The following is a 21,769-nucleotide window of genomic DNA, read 5'->3' as shown; positions in this document are numbered from 1 at the left end:
AACATTATGGCGGAAGTTGATCCATGTAACCGACCCCACCTAGTGGGATAAGGCGTTGTTGTTGTTGTTTACGTTTGCAACCTTATTTAAAATAGTCTTTCCGTTAGTTGGATATTAATATTATTAGTATTTTAAAATTTAAAATAATGAATTTTAATACGATAATAGTAAAAAAAATGTCATTATTAAAATTAATTACTATAATTAATTAAACACAATGACGAATTGACTAAAAAAATAATGATAAATTTTAACTGTGGCAATTTTTTTAATTAATTTTTATAAAATTATATGAAGGCATGGCTTTTTGATGCTCTCAACAACCCCGCCCCACTTAGCCTCGATGCTGATTCCTCCTCACCCTATCACCCTATCGCCAAACCTTAGAAAATACCAACCTTGGGGCACACCACCAAGTACACATGGCAATCAAGTGGAACGGGTCGAAGACGGGTATTGTCTCTCCAATTTTCAATCTCGATTCCTCGATATGTTTTCATATCTGATGGGTTAAAATTTATTATCTCATTTTCGTATATGTTGGGTATCGGGTATTCTGGTCCCAAAAATATTAAAAATTTGATTTAAAAAAAATAAATTGATTGTTGAATATTTATTTTTAACTACTTATATATTAATAAATTTATTATAGCACATGTGTTTACAAAAATCGTTAAGAAAAAAATATTAAATTATATAAAAATTCTAAAATAAAATTAACAAGTAATAAAAATTCTAAATATTTTGATTAAATTATGCAAAAAATTTAAAATATTTAAGTGGCGGGACAAATCCAAATTCGAGGTGGATATATCTTATACTCATATTTATACTAGATTTTTGGTTATCGGAAAAAATTTAAATCCAAACTTATACCGAATCAACTCAAATATTACTTGTCAAAATCAAGACGAATTTAACAGGTATTCACGAGTAGAGTTTTCTTGCCATGTCCCGAGGCACCAATACCACACCAACACTAAAATATAACACGAACAACATTTACAATCATATACCATGCCACAAAAAACAACTCACCAATTGGACCAAAAATCGATCACCCGACAAGTTTGAGCTTGTGTTATTTAATCGTAAATGTATTCAAATCAGTATATACCGATTTAACTCGAGCTGTTTCTAATGAAACCGGTGACTCACGGATCATTTATGAATTGAATCAACACTTAAAATTTTAAATTGTAATTGTAAATATTACAAAAATTATAGACAGATTAGACTAAAATAAAGATGTGATTGCCATCATCAGGATCTTAAAAATCTTGATGCTGCATCCGTAACTACATATGCAACCCATTTTCTAAAATCATATTTTTTTTACGGTAAAATAATTAAAATTTTACAACTATTAATACACATGTTGAACCAATTTACCTTGATCCCCCTTTAACTAGTGAGTCTACTACAAGACATAAATTTTCTAACTATCAATTTTTTTGCTTATATTCTCTCTCAATCTTTATTTTTCTCTCAATCTTTCTGAATGTTTATCTGCGATTCTCTATTGAAACTTTAAACCATTACTATCTCATTGTTTTTCCTTTATCCAAATATATCTCCCTTCTTTTCATCATTTTTCTCTTGTTCTTGTGACCGTACATTATGATGTAAACAATAATAAAACATATCACTTTACAGTTTGGACAGTTACATTTGTATCTGTTCTTTCTGCTATAATTTTTTTTAAAAAAATATTTATTATGTTGTCCAAACTTGTGTCTTTCTTTTTTATTTCCCCCCCTCGTTTTCTTGTTTATCAGACAGGACAATGTTAAGCACACAACACGTGAAGTGGATGCAAACAAAAACTTCCAAATAAAGTGACGAGAGGCATGATGAGAGAAGCTAGTGGCTCTAGTGCTCATTGCTCATCAACTTGACGCAAAACTAATATGGATTGTTCCACGTTCATGCATTCCTTCCAAGCTTCCACCTTCCACTCACCTACCTCATCGTTTTCATCTCCCACTCCATTCATTCCAGCAAATCCATTGCCCGTTGCTTTCATCATCAATCCAAATAATTTCTTACCCACCCAATATCAATCAACACAATTCACTCTATTTCACACTTCAACACGACACTTACTTGCCTCAATTAGTTAGCTGTAATAATTAAAATATAAAAAGACAAATTTTAAAAAATAAAATCCTATATACTAACATTATAAAATGACTGGTGTCTAATTGGTATTTATAATAACTAATTTCAAAATTATATTTATTATGATTTCTTTGATTTAACATCGAGAATATCCTTCACAAGTAACAAGCATATTCGAATTAGACAGAACTATCAAAAGCAACAAAACCCTTGGTTAATGGTGTAAAAAATCAGACTCAGTTTAAAATTGAAAACAAAAGAGCCAGAGATAATTTGGAATTCTAAATTACCTTTTATCATTGGCGAGCATAATTTACAAAGGGAATGATTCTCATAGACTCGGTTTCGAATTGAAAACAAAAGAGCCATAGATAATTCATAATTCCAAATTCCTTTTTATCATTGCTGAACATAATTTACAAAGGGAATGATTCTCCTAAAATTGAAAAGGTTTGCATCAGGGGGAATATACACCTACTCAAAAAGGTTATTCCAAGATAAACTAATGTCATATACACCCGATCCAAGTAAAAAAAAAACGGGTCAACCCACTTAACAGGTTTCCGGGTCTTTGCACACAAACGGGTGGGTCAAGAGCTGAGCCGCCGTCCACCTCTCCCCGGACTCCTTCTTGAGGCAGCACTCGACAAAATCGTGAAACTCCGGCGATGCGGTCTCGGGGAGGCTCGGTGGGTCGCTGAAGCAAATGGCACACATAAGGGTAGCCCAATCGGGTCTTTGACCCGCTTGAAGAAATGGAAAATGACCCACATAGAGCTCAAATAGGGTTAAACCCAAACTCCAAATATCCGCAGCAAAACCGTTATAGTTCCCGCCATATGCTTCCGGGTCGAACCGGTCGGGACTCATGTACGCGCACGTGCCGACATAAGAGTTGCACGCTTCAAGCGTGCGGCACATGAGTTTGCTAACTCCGAAGTCTGCAATCTTAACTTCTCCTTCGGAGTTTACTAGGATGTTGGCGGGCTTTATGTCGCGGTGCGCGATGTTGCGCGCGTGGAGGTACGCGAGCCCCTCGAGAACGTCACGCGCCACCTTGGCGAGTCGCTCTTCCGAGAACGTGCCGCCGGTGGCGAGGGCGGTCTCGAGGGTGCCGCCGTCCATGTACTCCATGAGGATCGCCACGTCGCCGGAGGGATTCTCGAAGGAGCCGTGGAAGCGGACGACGTGGGGACAGTCGGTGGCGCGGCGGAGGATGGATGTTTCCGAGAAGGCGCGGCGGCGCGTGGTGGCGTCAGCGTCGGAGTGGATGATTTTCAGCGCGTAGGTGGCGGAGGTGGTCTTGTGGCGGACCTTGTAGACGGTGCCGCCGTTGCCGTGGCCGAGGACGGCGAGCTTCTCCAGGTCGGCGGAGGCGATGGTGTCGCCGGCGGAGGGTTTGGCGATGGTGGTGGTGGGAGGGAGGGGAAGGGGGAAGCGGGGGCGGCGCTCGGAGGGCTCCGGGAGGGGGAGGCGGAGGTTGGGGTGGCGGCGGTGGCGGACGAGGGCCATCACGGCGTTTGAGGGAGGAGGAAGTGAAAAAAGAAAAGTTGAAAGGAAACGTAAAGTGAGGGGTGAATGGTGAGAGGGTTTTTATATAAGTGAGTGGGTTATGGAGAGTGATGGCTTTAGCAGGAAAGAGGGTGGATATGGGAGTGGGACCCACTTTTTTGAATCATTGTTGCTGATAAGATGCATTGCATATACTTCTAGCAGAGTTTGTTTACTTTTCTTATTTTGCATGTGATGAAATGTAGCACGCCTTTCACAGTTCCAGCTTCCCCCACTTTTATGAGTTTATCTTCTATTTTAACATATTCTGGGCCACCCTTCTCCTACCTTCTTTTCCTTCAACATTTATCTCCCAAAACTAATTTTCAAGAAGTAAAAAAAATATGTTTTCATAATTATAATCTTTTGACAATGAAAATAATTTTTAGAAAATGAAAACAGAAAATGAAAATACAAATCAAACACACCCTAATTTTCTCTAAAATTAATGATATTTTTAGTTACTCTTAAAATTAGTAGGGGATGTTGTGATTTTAAGTAAACTACCAAAATTGTTTTTAACATTGGCAAATTTATTATAATTTAATCTTTAAAAAAATAATGTTTATTGTACTTTCATTGTGTTTGGTAATTTCTAATTTCTTTCTTTTTTGAAACATATATTTCTTACTTGTTTATCATATACCATTAGGAATGGAAGTAGGTTAGATTGTCCATCCGAAACCTATAGCTCAACCCGTTTAAGGTCTAATATGCCTCAACTCATTTAACAAATAGGTCAAATTCAAACTTTAAAAAAATCTATTTAGTTAATTACATAAAGTTATAAGTCTTAAGAAAAGTCTATTAAGATGGACCTATTTAATAATAATATGTTATAATAAAAATATTATTATTAATATGATATATAAATTATAATTATTTTTTAAGTTACAAAATTATCTTAATAGATTGACAATTTAAATGATTTTAATTAATGTAATATAAATGGATAGTAGGAGTATAGACTCTTTATTTTTTATGAGACTTAAAAGATTTTAGTAGCATATTAGATATGTAATGTTTGTTGACAAATTTTACTTATTTCTTATGGTTTAGAATTATCTTATTATTATTTTTAATGAAAATCTTAGGTTTTGTTTAAAAAATAATTTTTTTTTACATTATGAAACAAACATTTAAATAGACCGAAAGACTTTTATAAAGATCCAACTTATGCCTAAAAATAAATTCGTGACGGATAATATAGACTTAGACGGTAAAAATATAAAACTAATCATAATAGACTTAAGTAAGATCCCACTTGGCTCAATCCATTTCTAGTCCTAACAATGAATCAAAACATATCATCATTACAGGTTGAACTATTTTCTTAATTACTTATTCAATCATTTAATAGTTTTTTAAAAAGTTAAAAACTAGGATAATAAATATGGAATATGATTAATATAGGTGTTATATGTAATTTGAAAGAAATTTAGGGAATGGGAGTAAAATTTTCTCTAAAATTAATGGTATCTTTAGTTTCTTTTAAAATTAAGAGTGATGTTATGCATAATTTGAAGAAGAAAAAAAACTCTGAAAATGCGAGGATAATTTAATCTAACATTAATTGTATTTCTAGTTACTCTTGAAGTTAGCAGGGGAGGATTGAATGTTTTAAGTAAACTATATACCAAAATTGTTTATCTCCTTTGTCAAATTTATTATACTTTCATCTTATTAAAAATAATAATATTCATTGTGCGTTCATAGTGTGTTTGGCGGTTTCTAAGTTTTTTTTTTTCTTTTTATAAATATTATACCTGTTTATCACATATCATCATTACAGATTAAATTATTTTTTTAATTATCATTTTTTATATGTAAGAATTAAACACAATATTATACAATTTATAATATTCACATATTTTATTTAACCAATTAAGTAATTAAACTCCTGCTAATATCTTAATTACTTATATTATCATTTAATATTTTTTAAGGAATTAAAAGCTAGGATAATAAATATAGTATATGATTAATGATTAATATAGGGTTGAATACACGTGGCTAGCTGATTAAAAAGGTGGCTGTTATATATAAATTATGATGATATAACTAATTATTTATTTGGATAATATATTTTATTTTAGCAGAAAAAAGTTAATATATTTTAGTGTCAATTATAGTGATATTTTCTAAGGTTTAGTGTAATTACATAAATATTTTTGTTTTGTTTTTAACTGTTATATTTTCTCTTTTGTAGAGAGCGTTAGTGTAAGATTTAAAGAGACCCTGAAGAAGTATCACTGTAATATTTTTAAATATATAAGAAATGATTAGTGCAATATTTTCAAATTAATTAAAGGAGTGTTAGTGTGGAAAATTAAAATAAAAAATGAAGTTATATGTAATTCGATAAAAGTTGGAAGATATTGCTGTAATTTATCCTATATTTTATTTAGTTAATATATTTTAGTTTTATGGACTTATAATCTTTAAAATTTATGGTAGTTTGTAGTTATCCTTGAAATTAGTAGGGTAGGATTCAGGTTCTTCATGTTTTGATTTTAAGTAACCTACCAAAACTGTTTCTCTCATTAATTGGCATGTTTATTATACTTTCATCTTCCTAAAAAAAATAATATTTATTGTGTTTTCATATTATTTGGTAGTTTTTAAGTTTTTTCCTTTTGAAAAATATTATATTTCTTAGTTGTCTATCACATATCATCATTTCAAGTTAAACCAAAATCTTAATTACTTATTATATCATTTAATATTTTTTTAAGAAGTTAAAAGTTGGGATAAATATGATATGTGATTAATATAGGGATGAATACACGTGGCTAAGTGATTAAATGGGTGGATGTTACAAATAAATTATGATAACGTAACTAATTATAGTTAATACATTTTATTTAGTTAATGTATTTTATTTTTTATATACTCCTGAGGTTTTAAATTAATAGTAGTTTGTAGTTACCCTTGAAATTAATAGAGAGGGAGGATTCAGGTTAATTATGAATGTTTTGATTTAAAGTAACCTACCCAAAATTGTTTCCCTCCCTAGTTAATTTAAGGGTGAATTTGATTTAGAGAAATGAAATAAAAATGTTAGAAATAGAAAGAAAAAAATGAATTAAAATTGAGTGTAAAAGATATGAATCTACATGAGAAAACTTAACAAAATTTATCTCCTATTTCAACCTAAACAAAACAAACCTTAATCTCCCTAAAAATAATATTAGTGTTTATTGTGTTTTCATAGTATTTGGTGGTTTCTAAGTTTTTCCGTATTTTTTAAGTATTATATTTTTTTAAAGTTATTTATCATATATCTTCATTACAAATTATAATTAATTTCTTAATTAATTATTATATCATTTTTTTAAAAGTTAAAAACTGGGATAAATATGGTATATGATTAATATAGGGATGAATACACGGGGCTAGCTGATTAAAAGAGTACTGATCGATCGATCGTTAGATAAGTTATGATAATATAAGTAATTATTTATTTAGTTAATATATTTTTGTTTTTATGGACTCTGAGGAGTTTTAAAATTAATGGTAGTTTATAGTTACCATTAGGTGTTCATACGATAAGAGATTTCAAATCTTAATGCTTATACTTATTTAATTTCACCTAAAAGATTATATGATTGTTAATTAGGGATAAATATCTGGTTGACCAAAGAATTAATTAATTAACTTTAAATAAATTATAAAATATAGTAGACAAATTAAGAAATTAAATCAAATTGAATTAAACACCTAAATTATAAAATGAACCTTAATCTAACATCTTTCTAATTACATTAAACTAATTTTCTTTATGTTGCATTTTGAAATAGAAAACCTAAAAATGTTTTTTTGCTATCTTTCAACAACTCAATGTAATTTTTTTAAAATCAATCAATTATAATTTTTTTTAGTTCCCATTAAAATTGTGTTAAATAAATTATGAATAACTTTTCGATTCTTGAAAATAATATTTAGATTTAACCGAATTTAATTATTACTTGTAATGAGTTGATTACCATTTACTGAGGTCTCATCACATAAATTAAAATGACCTAAAACAGATTGATAAACATCCAAATTATTGTTTATTGCGGAAAAAATGTTGATGCTGCCTAGCTATCATTTTAAAACGTGGGAGTCTTTTCTATCTGTTTTTATAATCGAGCGGATTTAAATAGGACAACGTGGGAGTCGTTAATTAAGACACTGATTAACATTTATTTATTTTTTATAATAATAATTATTATTAAAAACTAAATAATAACTCAAAATTTAACATTACTCGATCCAAAAACTACCAATCAATCCTATTTTATTAAGTGTTGGTGATCAATTCAGATTCGAATTGGGTAAGTGGTGAGTTTGATATGTGCAATTGGAATTGGGTGGAGTTAAATAGTTTGCATAATCAATATCTGTGGACACTGGTCCCAAAAATCAAGTTGCACAACTTGGGTGAGGGCTGCTAGCTATTGGATAGAGGTTGAAAACCATGCATTAAGATATATATTAATTAATTAACCTAATAATAAAGTTGCTATTTTGTGAATGGATATATGTATCACTTTTATTAATTGAGTAAGGTTTATTTTTCTACAAATAAGAAATGTATTAAATAAAAATAAACATATTTAATGTTTTGAAAATATAAAACACATTATTACTAAGCATGTAGATTAAACGCAGAATTTTTTTAATTTAACTAGTAGTTGTAACTTCAAATTTTGAGTATACAACTATATCAAATGAGCTTGGAAGAAAAACCTTGTTATTTATAATATTTTACTCGACTTGAGTATAATTATGTTCTCTAGAGAAAATTTACAGTCTATAAAAAAAATATGAAACGCATTGAAATATTTAATAATTACTATGGAAATTAAAAGAAGTAACATGCTGTTGCAAAAGAATTTAGATTTTTTTTATATGTTCTATAATGTATATCTTGATAACTACTCCTCTCTCTCCTTGTAAATTATTAACTAATGCCCACGATGCATGTATAAATGGAAAGCTATAGTACTTAAGCGACACAGTTTTTTTTAAATAGAATATTTTGTTGAAGAGTTTTTATTTATTTATAAATGTTAGTAATTTATTAGTTTTGTTAAAGATATTATTGAAAGAATTCGACTTGCGATCTTTCCCTTCATTCTTAAGCCCCATCTTCTCAACCACTAGAATTTATATCTCCTACTTAGTTGATGAGTAGTGATAACTTACCTTTAGTATTTCTAGATTTCACTGGTAAATAATTTGCTTAATTGTATCCCCCCCCACATAAAATTTTACAATGTCATAAATTTTGTTCCCACAAAATTTGACCTCCGAGTTACAAAACATTGCGAATTGTGCTCCAACGTGAAAAAATGTCACAAAATTATGAATGTATAAAGGAAAACCCATCACTAAATATGTTAGTTATGGAAATTTTTCTACGTGGAAACAAAATTTGTGATGTTTTATTAATTAGGAGATAAAATCTGCAAAAAAAAGAAGAAGAAATACAAATATCTATAATATTGTGAAACTTTGGGGACAAAAATAGAATTAAGTCTAAATAATTATATCAACAAAATTATACTTAAGAGTAGATGCTATTATAAGTATAAATAAGTAAAGTATGAGTTGAGGGTTTATTTATACATATGAATTTTTCTTATTAAAAAAACATAAAAACTTAAACTTGACTTGTTTAATTTATGTATACTTTAATTATTTCTCATTAATCATCAAATATATTTTGAATTACTTTTAAGTTTATTCTTTTTAAAAAATTATATTAAAATACAAGATAAAAGTAAAAAATGAATATAGAAAGTATATCGTGATAATTTTAAGATAACTTTTATTTTATAAAGTACACTTCATTTTCTCTATTTTTTTTTATCATGTATGTATGTATACACATAAGTGATGAGATTGATCCCTTTTAGATGTGGAGTAATAATATTTGGAAGTATTTTATTCTTTAGTGGGCCGATTAAGGAGGGGGCTAGTCATACTCAAGAGTGTAGATATCACTTGGTTATAATTTTTTTATGAATTATGTTTTAATCAGAAAGTACAAATCATTTATATTGTAAGTGAATTATAATTAAATTCAAATAGAGTTTGTGTGTAATCTATTGTTTAGTTAGAACTTAGAAGAACTGAAGAAGGTAGGGGCAGAGTACTAGCCAGTAATTTAAATATCTGGCAGCTGGCAAAGAGTTGCATCAGATCACAACGGAACCAATACTTTATGTTCGTTGAGATTTTAAATATATTGCAACTTGAGTTGTAAATGTTTACTAAACAAAAAGGTTAAATTAGTTTCTATAATTTGATTTTATGGCTTTTACGTCTTTAGTCTTTATAGTTCACATTTTAATTTTTTTTTAGTTCTCTTTTAAAAATGTTTTTTTTAATCCTTATCGTTTATATTTTAATTCTTTTTTAATATCTGTAATTTAAAAATTATAAAGATTAAAAAATTAAGAATTATGAAATTATAAAAATTAAAAATATTACTTTCAAACTATAAAACTAAAAAAATAAGAATAATAAAATTATAATGATCAAATAAAAAAAAAAACAGACCAAAGAAATTTATGGTCTATTGATTACGATAAACATTGTATATATATATATATATAATCATTGTAAATGGTGGGCCTAAATGCGAGTTAATTGAGCTTAAGACTTTTTGTGTGTGCCAGAATTGTAAAAACAAGGAAATTAACCAAAAAAGATTAAATGAATGTATTGCAAATCCTACAAGCCGCCAGTGTTAGATGTAGTTCTTTGAACATATGTGCGCTCACTGTCTCGATTACAACTTTACAAGAAAACAAAAAATGATAACACAGAAGGAAAACAGTTCATGCTTTTGGGAATTGCAGTTTTTATCTTTCTTGTCCCAAAATTATGAGATAAACAACATTAGTACTGCTCAACTACGCCAATATATATATATATATATATATATATATATATATATATATATATATATATATATATATATAATGAATTATTATATGGAGGGATCAAGATATATTGCATTCATCTCACCAATTATTCCCCCATTATCTTGCAAGTTTAAGTCAGGGTATAAATGGATCGACTCCAACCATTAAACTCATTTTAATTCAACCCAATCCAATTATAATTTTGTGAATTAAATTAAATCATTGGATTAAATTGAATTTATTTTAGTGAAACCAATTAGAATTGAAATGAATAAAGAATTTGAAATTTTGGACCTAACCAAACTCAACACAATCCAAATATACAATAATTATACAATGAAAAATCCTACTTATCTACTAGTATAAAAAAATTCCAAAGATCTAAAGTAAACTCTCATGTCAGAGGCACAAAGTTTCTCCTAAAACTGTGAGTTGTTAGGAAAGTTAGAGCCTTACAAGTTTATGCTTTATCATTATGAATGGGATGTTAGCCCATTTCAAAGAATAGTTGTAAAACAAATATTTTTTTTTTTTTTACTGTTTTATAGTTTGAGTTTGAGGTATTCTTTAATCAGTCAAGTCAATCCAATCCAATTAAAATTAAATTAAATTGAATTAAGATGCAAAAAAAGAAGGTAAACCAAATCCAACCCATCCAATTTAATTGGATTGAATTGAAAAATAGATTAAATTTAACTCAACTAGAGACACTTACACCCATCCATATCATTAGCTATAAAAGAAATCAACACATTTATGGAGCAGGGACTAAAGTAAATTTTCCAATATTTCATGAATAATAAAAAATATTTATTTTTGAATTTTTCAAATAATGTAATTAGTCTTATATTCACTTTACACTATTTTATTCATTGTTTTTCTTTCATATATCTCTATATACACACATTACTAAAAACTTGCTTTCCACTATGATTCTCAGAGATTTTTTATGACAATTTTCAATTGTCTTTGAAGCTGTTGTTGTAAAAAGTTAAAATTTTCAGCAATGGTTCTCAAATTATCTTAAAAGATTCAATTTTTAAGATAATTTTCTTGAAAAACCGTCTTAGAAAATATTTTTTTTTTAAAAAAAATGTTTCTATAACAGTTTTTTTTAAAAAAATTGTCTTAAAAAATAAACTTTTTAAGACGATTATTTGAAATCGTTTTAGAATTTCTTTATTTTTAAAAAAATTAAAAAAATGAGAATTCTAAGATGATTTTTAGAAAATATATAAGATGATTATCCGAAAACGTCTTAAACAATTCTTTCAATAACCGATTTAGAATTTTTTTAAAAAAAAATTAAAGGATTCTAAGATGATTTTCTAAAAAAATCATCTTAAACAAGTAAACTTTTTAATATGATTTTCTAAATAACTGTCTTAGAATTTAAAAAAAAATTAAAAAATTAGAGGATTACCTGTCAAATTTCAAATTAGGCAAAAAAAAAAAAAATGCACATCATTTGTAAAATAAAATTACTCTTCCAATTGCTTTTGTAGGTACGCTAACTGTCCAATATTAGCATTACCTGTTCAAGTCCTTTCATATATATATATTTTTTTTTCTGATTATGTAATTATTGTTGAATTAGTTACAATTTCATATGCTAACTTCCTTCCACAATCAAAAAGTAAATATTGCTCTTACAACCCTAACGAAATCTAATGGACTATCACAAGTCATAAGACAGTATTTCACAGACCAGTATTGGTATAAAAGTGCAGTGCAGTAAAGGAACTAAATTACTCTTGTATTCTCCAATTATGTAATTTTTGCCAAATTTGTTTTGATCCATCTATTAACTATAAGTAAGTTCCACAGTCACAACACAAGACTGTAATGTATTTTGCCATTAGTATAAACAGAAAAATGGTATGCTATTATAAAAGAACTAAACCAATTCACGCTTGGTATAGGACTAGTTGTAACCTGCTTTCGTTCCTCTACACTGAATTTTTGTAGAAGATAAGCTCTTTAATCCATAGTTCCAGGAGGATTTCCAATTCCTACAAACACAAATTTGAAATATAGTACTATTGAAACAATTATAGAGACCATGTCAATTTATAAAGTGAAAGAAGAAAAGGAACTAACCGACTGCAAGTTGAGGAAAAGCACTGCAACCATCCAATTGGCCCATTACATTTTTCAATCTGTAACAATGTAACACCACTACAGAGAAATGTGCCAGTTCCCAAATAAGTGTTTTAAAAACAAGGTTTTTAATATTGGGATGACAATTTTAGTGTCTTATTCATAAAATCATCTATGTGATGAGATAATGTATAACAAATCTTCACCATTAAACTATATTGAAGTAAAAAGTTCTTAAATTTTTTTTAAAAGAGTAAAAGTTCTTAAAAAAAATTTAAAAGAAAAAAACTACAATGCTATGTTACTAATGGTAAGATTCAAATCATTATCTTGGAGAACATAACAAGAGTCTCACAAGTTAAAATTCAAACATAAGAATTCAACTTTTTTGGAGTTGAAGCAACTAGTTATAAAGCTATTCCTACAAACCACCTCATCAATGAGTTAAGAAATTTTCGACGGGCTTTCTATTATGCTGCCATTAAAGCATCCTAAACCTGTAAACTCAACTTTTTTGATATCTTGATATCTGTCTTACGTCAACGACTTTATAAAAAGTCTAATTACTGTCTCACTATTCACAAAGTGAACTCTGCTAAGCTATCAATTTCAACTTTTGAAATCATGTTTTGTTCTTATATATAAAAAATCTTAATGAATACATCAAGCATTACTCGTTGAGATGTCCATGTCCGCCTTTAGGTTGAAGCCTTAAAACACCATTTGGAAGGCTTGTTTCATCAAAAACCTATGAAAAATTCCCACAAACTTATGGCCAAATGAAATTATCAACGAGCGAGCAAACTGTCACTATCTGCTTCTAAACAAGAGTAAGGTAAGAGATACATACTAGTAGAATATGACGAAAGGGTACTTGATAATATGCAGCAAGTGGCCCAACCTTTAAGAATGAGATAAAATCAGTAGCAGAAAAGTAATAACTTTTTTAATGAAATAAATAATATAATTTCAACATCAGCATGTTCAAATCAGAATTGAATCAGATAGTTGATCCATAATCAGTTTCAATAAGCATCTCTCTGTCGAAAACTAAAGTGTGTGTCTAATAGAAAACCTATTCATTGCATACTGTATGGTGAAAACTAACTAACTAACTAACCGATTCCCCACTGAAATTCATGTATGTTTGGGGCTTTGCCAGCAAAATTGGTACTTCACCAATAGTTTGGACACCCACTGCTTCTGCTCATGCTTTTGGGCTTCACATTTCAGCCCAAGAAAGAAGGAAGCAAGTTTGGACACCCAATGTTTTCTTTTTCTTTTTACTTACTTTTTTTTATAACTAGTAGGTGTAATCGGTCGGTCCATTTGTGAGGTAAAGTTATACCTCCAGTTATCAGTCCATATCCAAGAAGGGGGTCGAACCCCAGACCTTGGTAAAAGAATCAAATGTCGAATCACCTGTACCAACAAACTTTGGTTTTTAATTAAATGAAATGCTAAATTATTTTAGTATAATAATTCTTGAGGTGAGTAGAAAATCATTGTGTAATAATTTCATATATTATTATAATTGCTGCTCAATTTTATTTATATAATATAGCTATGAATTATGAAGAGGCTAAAACAGAGGAGTTTGGGAGGAAGCGTGATGGCAATGGAGAAACAATTTTGTTAGTGGAAACATAATCATTTTAACCTTTAATTTCTTTGCCAATAGATGGAATGGAATCAAAACATTGCAAAAGACTTGTTGTAAGAACAGATGGTGATGGATTGTAGATCGTCCATGCATGCATCTGTTCAGTACCGACAGCATACAAGGCAATTACTTGATAAAAATTTAAGTGCACTAGCAGGATCAATTACTGATACCTTAAGTTTCAGTGTTTCCTTAGACACAGTTGTAGGGTGATTGTTCAGAGGCATGTCAACCACTGTTGTTACACCACCTGTTGAAAGTTGAAACAGATCTATTTAATGTATATAAACCAAAATAAATAAGTTATGCATATCAACAACAGTTGCCATAGACAGGGCAACTATCATTAGGAAGAGAGTGAAAAATTATTGAAGTTATCCACTAAGTAACATCAGATGAGGACTGATAAGTCAAAACAAGTTACTGTTTTCTTTGTTTTAAGCTTGAAATCTAGATATACATAAGAAACATAGGAAAAATATATTAAGATTTTCCCTGAAATATCCTATCATATCTCTAAGGTATACTACTAATAAACGAAATGTGTTGATCGATGATAGAGGAAGAAAATCTGCATACCAGCAGCAGCAGCTCTGGTACCAGTATCAAATCCTTCCCACACAGTTCTTCCTGGCTCATTAAAGCATGCTGAATCGATGTATCAATAAAAATGCATAAAAACACTAAACTGGATTTTAGCAGCTTATGTAAGTTATGCAAGATTGAATGATGAATTTCGTTGAGCTATGTAATTGGCATCTTAATGACAGATAAAGAGGCATCTAAATCACAGTTTTATCACATTAATCTGCACCGACATACAAGCTTGTATCCCTGCTGATAAATTAGGACCTCTACAATGACACAATTAACCAAAACCTTTATAGGCAGTAGAATTAACAGCAAAGTATAAAATATTTGATAGATGAACTTAGAATATATAACCCATTTATCATTCATTTTCTCTCTTCTTTTTGAAAAATTAAAGTATCAATCCATGGCAGCAGACAAATAGCTTATGTGACCTTAACCTCCCCTACTAGAGGAAAACTTGAAACAGTGAAAAAGCACTCAGGTAAGCGAGAAATCTACAAAGTAAAAAATGCAATCCAATACTCCATGCACATTTAATAAGATAAAAAAAAAAGTCCAACTAAAAAGCCAATGTTGCAAGTTTTACCACCTTATTGTTTTTGTTTAATTATCTTCATTAGCAAATTAAGCATAGTCAACCAATTAGGAAGAACAAGTTTGAAAACCTGGCTGGCAATCTGCATTTTATAAGTGTGTTTATCTTCATGCACAAACTTGACTTTTTCATTATAATAGCACTATAGCAGGCTATAGGGTGAAAATTCAAATACTAATGAATTAAATTAATGTAAAAATGAAATCCAGAGTAGGCAACAATAGAACCCAATCAACACATGACTGATCAATGCTGGTTGGGAATCTACAGGCTAAGCAGCATAATTGACCAATTGGTTCCAAAGAAAAACCACACTTACAAATTAGCATAATCACTAAAAATTACGACATTATTTCAGTTGATTTCTATCATTCTATCACTTGCCAAAGAAACACGATGCTGAAGAATAATTTCTTAAAAGCAAAAGAAAATACAAAGTCAACCAAGTGAAGAAACCATGACACACTCTAAAATAACCAGACAATTCAGAATTCAGATGATCAATGAGCGATTCATTGTAAAGCTGCCGATAAGTTTCTCTGATTTCCTTCCTTTGTTGAGCATTCCTGTGTCCCAATACCAATAGCACCGCTTTCTCATCTGTCCCATATCCTACATCAACTTTCCCATAATCATCATCAACCATCTAATGTGAAAACATAACTCGTACACAAACCATCATAATCCAAGAAAAAAGGACTAACAACAACAACAACAACGCCTTATCCCACTAGGTGGGGTCGGCTACATGGATCAACTTCCGCCATAATGTTCTATCAAGTACCATACTTCGATCCATACCATTAATTTCGAGATCCTTTTTGATAACCTCTCTTATAGTCTTTTTGGGTCTTCCTCTGCCTCGAATTGTTTGTCTTCTCTCCATCTGGTCTACTCTCCTCACTACAGAGTCTACCGGTCTTCTCTCTACATGCCCAAACCACCTAAGTCTATTTTCCACCATCTTCTCTACAATAGGCGCTACTCCAACCCTCTCTCTAATAGCTTCGTTTCTAATTTGAAAAATCATTGACAATACCTCCAATGTCCCATTTACCAAATTCCTACCAATTACTAAGAAAGCATTAAACTTTGTTATAAAATAGTACATTACATTCCTTTGGAATGATAAAACTAAAGAATTTCATAGAATTGCAGAGATAATAATGTTTGTAGAAACCCCATTAGCCCAAAAAACAAAAAAAACAAAATTTCAGTTTTTCTAACACCATTCTTGATAACTCAAATCATAACTCAAATTTCAACCAGAACCTGAAGGTGTTTAGCTTGACGATAATGACACCCTGCCAGCATAACCTCACTGTTTTCACTCGTAGCCCTACACAGTCACATACGTGTTAGTGTTAAAGTTGTAGCTAACGAACACCAAATGAAATAGACAAATATAAAATATGAAAGAAAATAAAAAGACACACTCTTTTGAGGTTCTAGCTTTTCCCCTGATTATTTATATACAAGAAGAACAAAATGAGCAAAAACCAAAGAATAATATAAAAAAAGAAAGATTCTGGGAAACAAAAGGGGCAGAGCAAATATGAAGGTACAGTGAAAAAAAAGTGATTTTTATTGCCAGGAAAACGAGAGGGCGCATTTCTGGAAGGATAAGGTCTTTGTGTGGTTTATGTAAGTGATTTAGTAATAATTGAGATACTCACCCTTCAACATATTGAAGAAGCTCTTTCTGTTTTGGTGCAACTGCATCTTGATTCCTATCCTATACTATCAGTTCAAGCTCATCTATACCAGCTTCCAGCTTATTAAGCAGTTCAACTTCATGTTCTTTCTTTGATTCAGCTAAACCAGATACAATTAAAGTCTTCCCTTGAAATACAACATAAAAAAACTTGGGAAATTTTAAAAAACTATATACATCCAAATAGTAATTTCATGATAAGGGGTCTTGAATGTTTTATATATTAGATGACCCAAAAATGAAGAAAAAGAATTACATTTACTTATACAGTTTCGGTGGAATCAATCCATGTTGATAGAAAATATCTTATGTTGCAGCCATAGTTATAGCAGCATTATCAAATAGAAGAACACTGAAGCTATCAACAGAAAGCCAAGGTACAAAAAATAACCCCCCCAAAAAGATATTAGTAGAGTCTTATTCACCAAATCAATGCCCTGAAGAAAAAGAATGCCAAACTATAAAGCAACTTATTATACCCTAGGTCATGCAAAGCGTAGGAAAGGGATTTTGGGCCACAAAAGTGAATGCCGGCTTGGTAGCTGAACAAGTTAGGAAGGCCAAGTCAGAATCAACACTCTAAGGTGTATTTGAAGCTATTAAAAAGAAGCATGTAAATTAAAAAAATAAAATGGTAGTACAGGATTCTAGTAATCACAAACTTCTTAGGCGACTAAATGTCTCAGAGGACACTTTTATCTTTTCTGAGTTACAAAATAAAGATGCCAATGAATTCCAGACAGAAATTTCAGGAAGCTTCCCCTGACTTATCATGTCCTCCAACCACATAACTGCTTCATATTGCCTACCTATGGAGCAAAGACCCCTAATGAGTGAATTGTAACTGTTGGTACAAGGCCAGTATGATTTAATTGACATTTTCTCCAGAAGTTGGCTTGCCTCAAGATACCTTCTCTCACCACAAAGCATTTCCAGCAAAATGCTGTAAGTATCTCTGTCGCCTGTGCAACCGACCTTGCTAGACATCTTGTTCAAGCTCTCGAGTATGGCTGTGGAATTTCCAACATTGCATAGGTTTTTCAAGAGAATATTGTACACTTTAGCAGTTGGTAGACAGTTGACTTTCACCATGTCCTCCTCAATTACCTTGATTGCTTCATCCACTTTACTAACCTTGCACAATGCAGCTACTTTTGCCTCAAAGATAGAATGTGTTGGTTTAAAGCCTCTGACTTGCATTTCAATGATGACTTTATCAGCTTCATCTATCTTACCCTCGCTGTACAGATCAACAGCCATGGCATTATAACTAGCCAAACTAGGAACTGAGCCCTTGATCAAAGCTTCGTGAATCATGCGTTTAGCGCTTTCTATATCTTTACCATCCGAGAGCTGGTCAAGATCAAGTCGGCTATGGCATCGCTTTGGAGCCTTCAGTCCTTTCCTCAAAATTTTACCCAGAATTTCTTCAGCTTCTTCAAATTTTCCAGCATCACATAAAGCATCCAAAAGAGTTCTATAGACCACAATATCCTCACCATTTCCTTTCTGTGAGATCCTCCAAAACATTGAATACAACAAATGGGTGGCCTCATGCAACCTCCTGTCTTGGCACAGTCCCTTCATCAAAATTGCATAACTATCCCTATTAGGGTAGCAACTTTGATAATCCATCTCTTGGAATAATTGCAATGCCAGATCAGAGCGACTCTTTTGACAAAGAGCATACATAAGCAAGTTCAATGCTCGAACCAGAGACCTCACTTCCCAACCACAAGAGCTCTCCACAAAAAGCCGGTGTGCAATTTCAAGCCGGTTCTCCTTGACCATTATCTGCAACATGGTGTTGAAGGATTCTGTCCAATTCACACAGTTAAACCGAGGAATACTCTTATACAGAGAGATTGCTTCATCCACCAGCCCGGCATTCGCATATGTCTTGATAACAGACACAAAAACAGAATCTTTGCATTCACATGAATCCTCTTTCATCTGCTCAATCACATCCCTCATCTCATTGAGTCTCCCTGATGTTCCAAGGATGCTGATCATGGTGGCATAAACAGGACCATTGTGGTAGTAATTGGGGTACCTGGATTTGGCTTCATTGAAAATGTTAAGAGCCTTTAATGGATTCTTTTGGGTTTTTATAATTTGAGAGAGGTAGGTTGGTGTCAACACTCTTGGCCATCTTATGCTCATGAAACTTTGAACACAAAACACTAACTAATCTGAAACTACTCTCTCTCTCTCTCTCTCTCAATATGCTTAAAACACTTCAGCTTGGTAAAAATAAGTTCTTCTGATGCAAACACACAAAAAACAATCACAAACCAGAATTAAAAAAAATCAGTTAGATACAAAAAAAAAAAAACTAATTAAGCTTAACTGCAATGAAACTGAATTGTGATAAATTGGGGGGAAACAAAATAAAAATGTGATTTTTTTTTGCAAATGAAAAGAATAAAGACCTCAATAGTGGTGTTTGAATTGGAGCAAGGTTTTGTCTTTTGCCTTCAATTAGGGAACTTGAGCAACAAATGATTGGTGGGTGGGTTCGAAGTTGAACTCAGAAGTATGGAAGCTGAAGGAGTAACAGCGTGAATGAAGAACCGCTGAAGAAGAAGGCGAAGGAATGGGCCAATTGGATCGCTTGGAGCTATCAATATGGGCCACGTTACGTGGGCTTAGCCCAAAAGCGCACATCTAGAGTGGGTTGCCCCAATCTCATGGGTATTATTTGATGCACTTCATTATTTGCTTTGGTGCACTCTAAACGTATTACGGAATGGACAATTTATAATGCAAAATTGTATTATGGATTACCCAATACGTAATGTACTTATGGTGCATCAAAGCAAAAATAAAAGTTGTGTTAAAAAATTACCCAATCTCACATAGCATGAGTTTCTCACTTTTATTATATTTTCATACTCCACTTTTTTGTATATTTTTTTTTACAAAAATACTCAACAGAGATACACAATGAAAACTAGTTCTATTGTGTATATCATAATAATGGAAATTAGTTTCCACCTTATCAGCAACACACACACACAAAAAAGAAGAGAGGGGTGTAAAGAGAGAAACAGAATAGAAAAAAAAAAAAAAGTAATGAGGGGAGGCTAAAAATGGGGTGAGAAAATCATGGTCCTACCTTGATTAGAGAAGGCCCCCTCCAAGAGAAAACAGTGTAGTTATAACAATTGTTATATGTGAAATTGCCACAACCTCCAAAGACATGGCAGTGTCATAAGACAGAAAAAATACTTACATGTCGAATTCTGAAAATAACTAATACAATATTCACCACTGATGATTACAACGACAATTGTCACATATTTGCAAAAATTAATGCGCAAATCTCTGGATACAAATTAGCACGTCTAAAATCTTATTACTAATTAATATTGTGTTTGAATTAATTTTATATCCAAGGTAGAATAATTTAATTAAAAAACTATTTCAAAAATAAGTGTTTATCTTAAAATAGTGTTATTTTAAATATGCACTAAATAAATTATTCAAATTCAAATATAAGGAAAGATATAGTTGGAAGTCCCATTTGATTTGGCTAATGTTGAGTTATTGACCGCTGCCCCATCTTGAGTTATATGTGAAAAATTGACAAATCAATTTCTATTGCCTGCCAAATTAGACCATATAAGATATTATATACAAATAATAAAAAAATACTATGATATTAGGCGGAACCTATTCGAATTTGAGAATATGGAAGCAATGTGAAATTTCTTTTCTTTTTATGTTCTTTTGTTTGGGGGGTCCATGATTATATATATGTGGTCCAAAGTGAGATCGACCTTGTTGTAGGTAAAGCCTGTTCTTAATAGCTCCAGTTATTAGTAGTGCCATGTGCAAAAAGGCCAAATTAACCCGAGTTATTGTGTGCTTCTCTAGAATTCAATTAGGTAAAAAACCACAGGCAAAGATGAGAACACAGAACTGCACAAGATCCATTCTCCAAATTATTTTTTTTAAGATACGATCATATATCGAAAAATAAGGAATAAGAGGGTAACAAAATAAGAAGAAGGGCGGGGTGAGGGTGACAATTTTTTTTTAAAGATATAATTATATATCGTCATGATTTTGATGTTATTATCCTTTAGGTTTGTCCAGCGTATCTGGGGAAGAACCAAGATTAAAGGTAAAGCTAAAACAACGAATAACTGTGAAGTATTCTTAGGCATATTTTTTCTAATTCAATTTAAAATAAAACTATAACTATAATTATATAACCATTCTTTTCAATAACAGACAGCACAAAAAGTTCACTCTTTAGTAAATTTTATTTCCATAGATAGAACATAAGTATTTTATTTAAAGTAAAAACTTATATACATATATATATATATATATATATATATATATATATATATATATATATATATATATATATATATATATATATATATAAATCTATCGAAACTTTACAAATCATGGGGAAGGAAGTCAGGGACCCTTGATTTTTTATTTTTTTTTATGATAACTCCTTTGTCATTTCCAAATTAAATTATGAAGATATAATC

The 21,769-nt window shown here is 30.9% G+C and overlaps 3 protein-coding genes across 14 annotated transcripts; all 3 read right to left on the bottom strand.

Moving 5' to 3' along the window:
• Positions 1-2,471: 2,471 nt before the first annotated feature.
• On the bottom strand, positions 2,472-3,702 carry LOC114425072 (mitogen-activated protein kinase kinase 9-like). Its single transcript, XM_028391821.1, has one exon. The coding sequence runs from the start codon at positions 3,631-3,633 to the stop codon at positions 2,674-2,676; it is 960 nt and encodes a 319-aa protein (XP_028247622.1). The 5' UTR covers positions 3,634-3,702; the 3' UTR covers positions 2,472-2,673.
• Positions 3,703-12,322: 8,620 nt separating this feature from the next.
• Positions 12,323-19,827, bottom strand: LOC114368745 (pentatricopeptide repeat-containing protein At1g05600-like). 12 transcript variants are annotated; one of them, XM_028325996.1, is made up of 7 exons: positions 16,817-19,826; positions 14,935-16,156; positions 14,529-14,605; positions 13,813-14,114; positions 13,543-13,593; positions 12,693-13,440; positions 12,323-12,604 (listed from the first exon to the last, which is right to left on the bottom strand). In XM_028325996.1, the coding sequence occupies exon 1, from the start codon at positions 19,419-19,421 to the stop codon at positions 17,913-17,915; it is 1,509 nt and encodes a 502-aa protein (XP_028181797.1). In that variant the 5' UTR covers positions 19,422-19,826; the 3' UTR covers positions 12,323-12,604; positions 12,693-13,440; positions 13,543-13,593; positions 13,813-14,114; positions 14,529-14,605; positions 14,935-16,156; positions 16,817-17,912. The 12 variants fall into 12 exon arrangements, with proteins under 12 accessions (XP_028181797.1, XP_028181800.1, XP_028181801.1 ...); XM_028325999.1 differs by lacking the exon at positions 13,813-14,114 and having other exon boundaries at positions 12,693-12,751; positions 13,367-13,440; XM_028326000.1 differs by lacking the exon at positions 13,813-14,114 and having other exon boundaries at positions 12,693-13,593; positions 16,817-19,311; positions 19,691-19,827.
• On the bottom strand, positions 12,573-16,190 carry LOC114368462 (allantoinase-like). The gene is made up of 6 exons (XM_028325723.1): positions 16,022-16,190; positions 14,935-15,003; positions 14,529-14,605; positions 14,041-14,114; positions 12,693-12,751; positions 12,573-12,604 (listed from the first exon to the last, which is right to left on the bottom strand). Exons 1-6 carry the CDS (start codon positions 16,188-16,190, stop codon positions 12,573-12,575), a joined length of 480 nt encoding a protein of 159 aa, XP_028181524.1.
• Positions 19,828-21,769: the final 1,942 nt, after the last annotated feature.

This window comes from Glycine soja, chromosome 9 (genome assembly GCF_004193775.1).
Source record: "Glycine soja cultivar W05 chromosome 9, ASM419377v2, whole genome shotgun sequence".
Taxonomy (NCBI): Eukaryota; Viridiplantae; Streptophyta; class Magnoliopsida; order Fabales; family Fabaceae; genus Glycine; species Glycine soja.
Note: the sequence above shows the minus strand (reverse complement) of the source record. Positions and strands in the feature narration are given on the sequence as shown.

Bases quoted from the DNA above. Each gene is read 5' to 3' on its own strand.
- LOC114368745 (XM_028325990.1), bottom strand. From the start codon at position 19,421: ATGAGCATAAGATGGCCAAGAGTGTTGACACCAACCTACCTCTCTCAA.
- LOC114368462 (XM_028325723.1), bottom strand. From the start codon at position 16,190: ATGGTTGATGATGATTATGGGAAAGTTGATGTAGGATATGGGACAGAT. The intron at 15,004-16,021 runs GTTATTTTAGAG...ACATCGATTCAG, and splicing joins TCTGAATTCTGAATTGTCTG to CATGCTTTAATGAGCCAGGA. The intron at 14,606-14,934 runs GTATGCAGATTT...AACTTTCAACAG, and splicing joins TACCAGAGCTGCTGCTGCTG to GTGGTGTAACAACAGTGGTT.
- LOC114425072 (XM_028391821.1), bottom strand. From the start codon at position 3,633: ATGGCCCTCGTCCGCCACCGCCGCCACCCCAACCTCCGCCTCCCCCTC.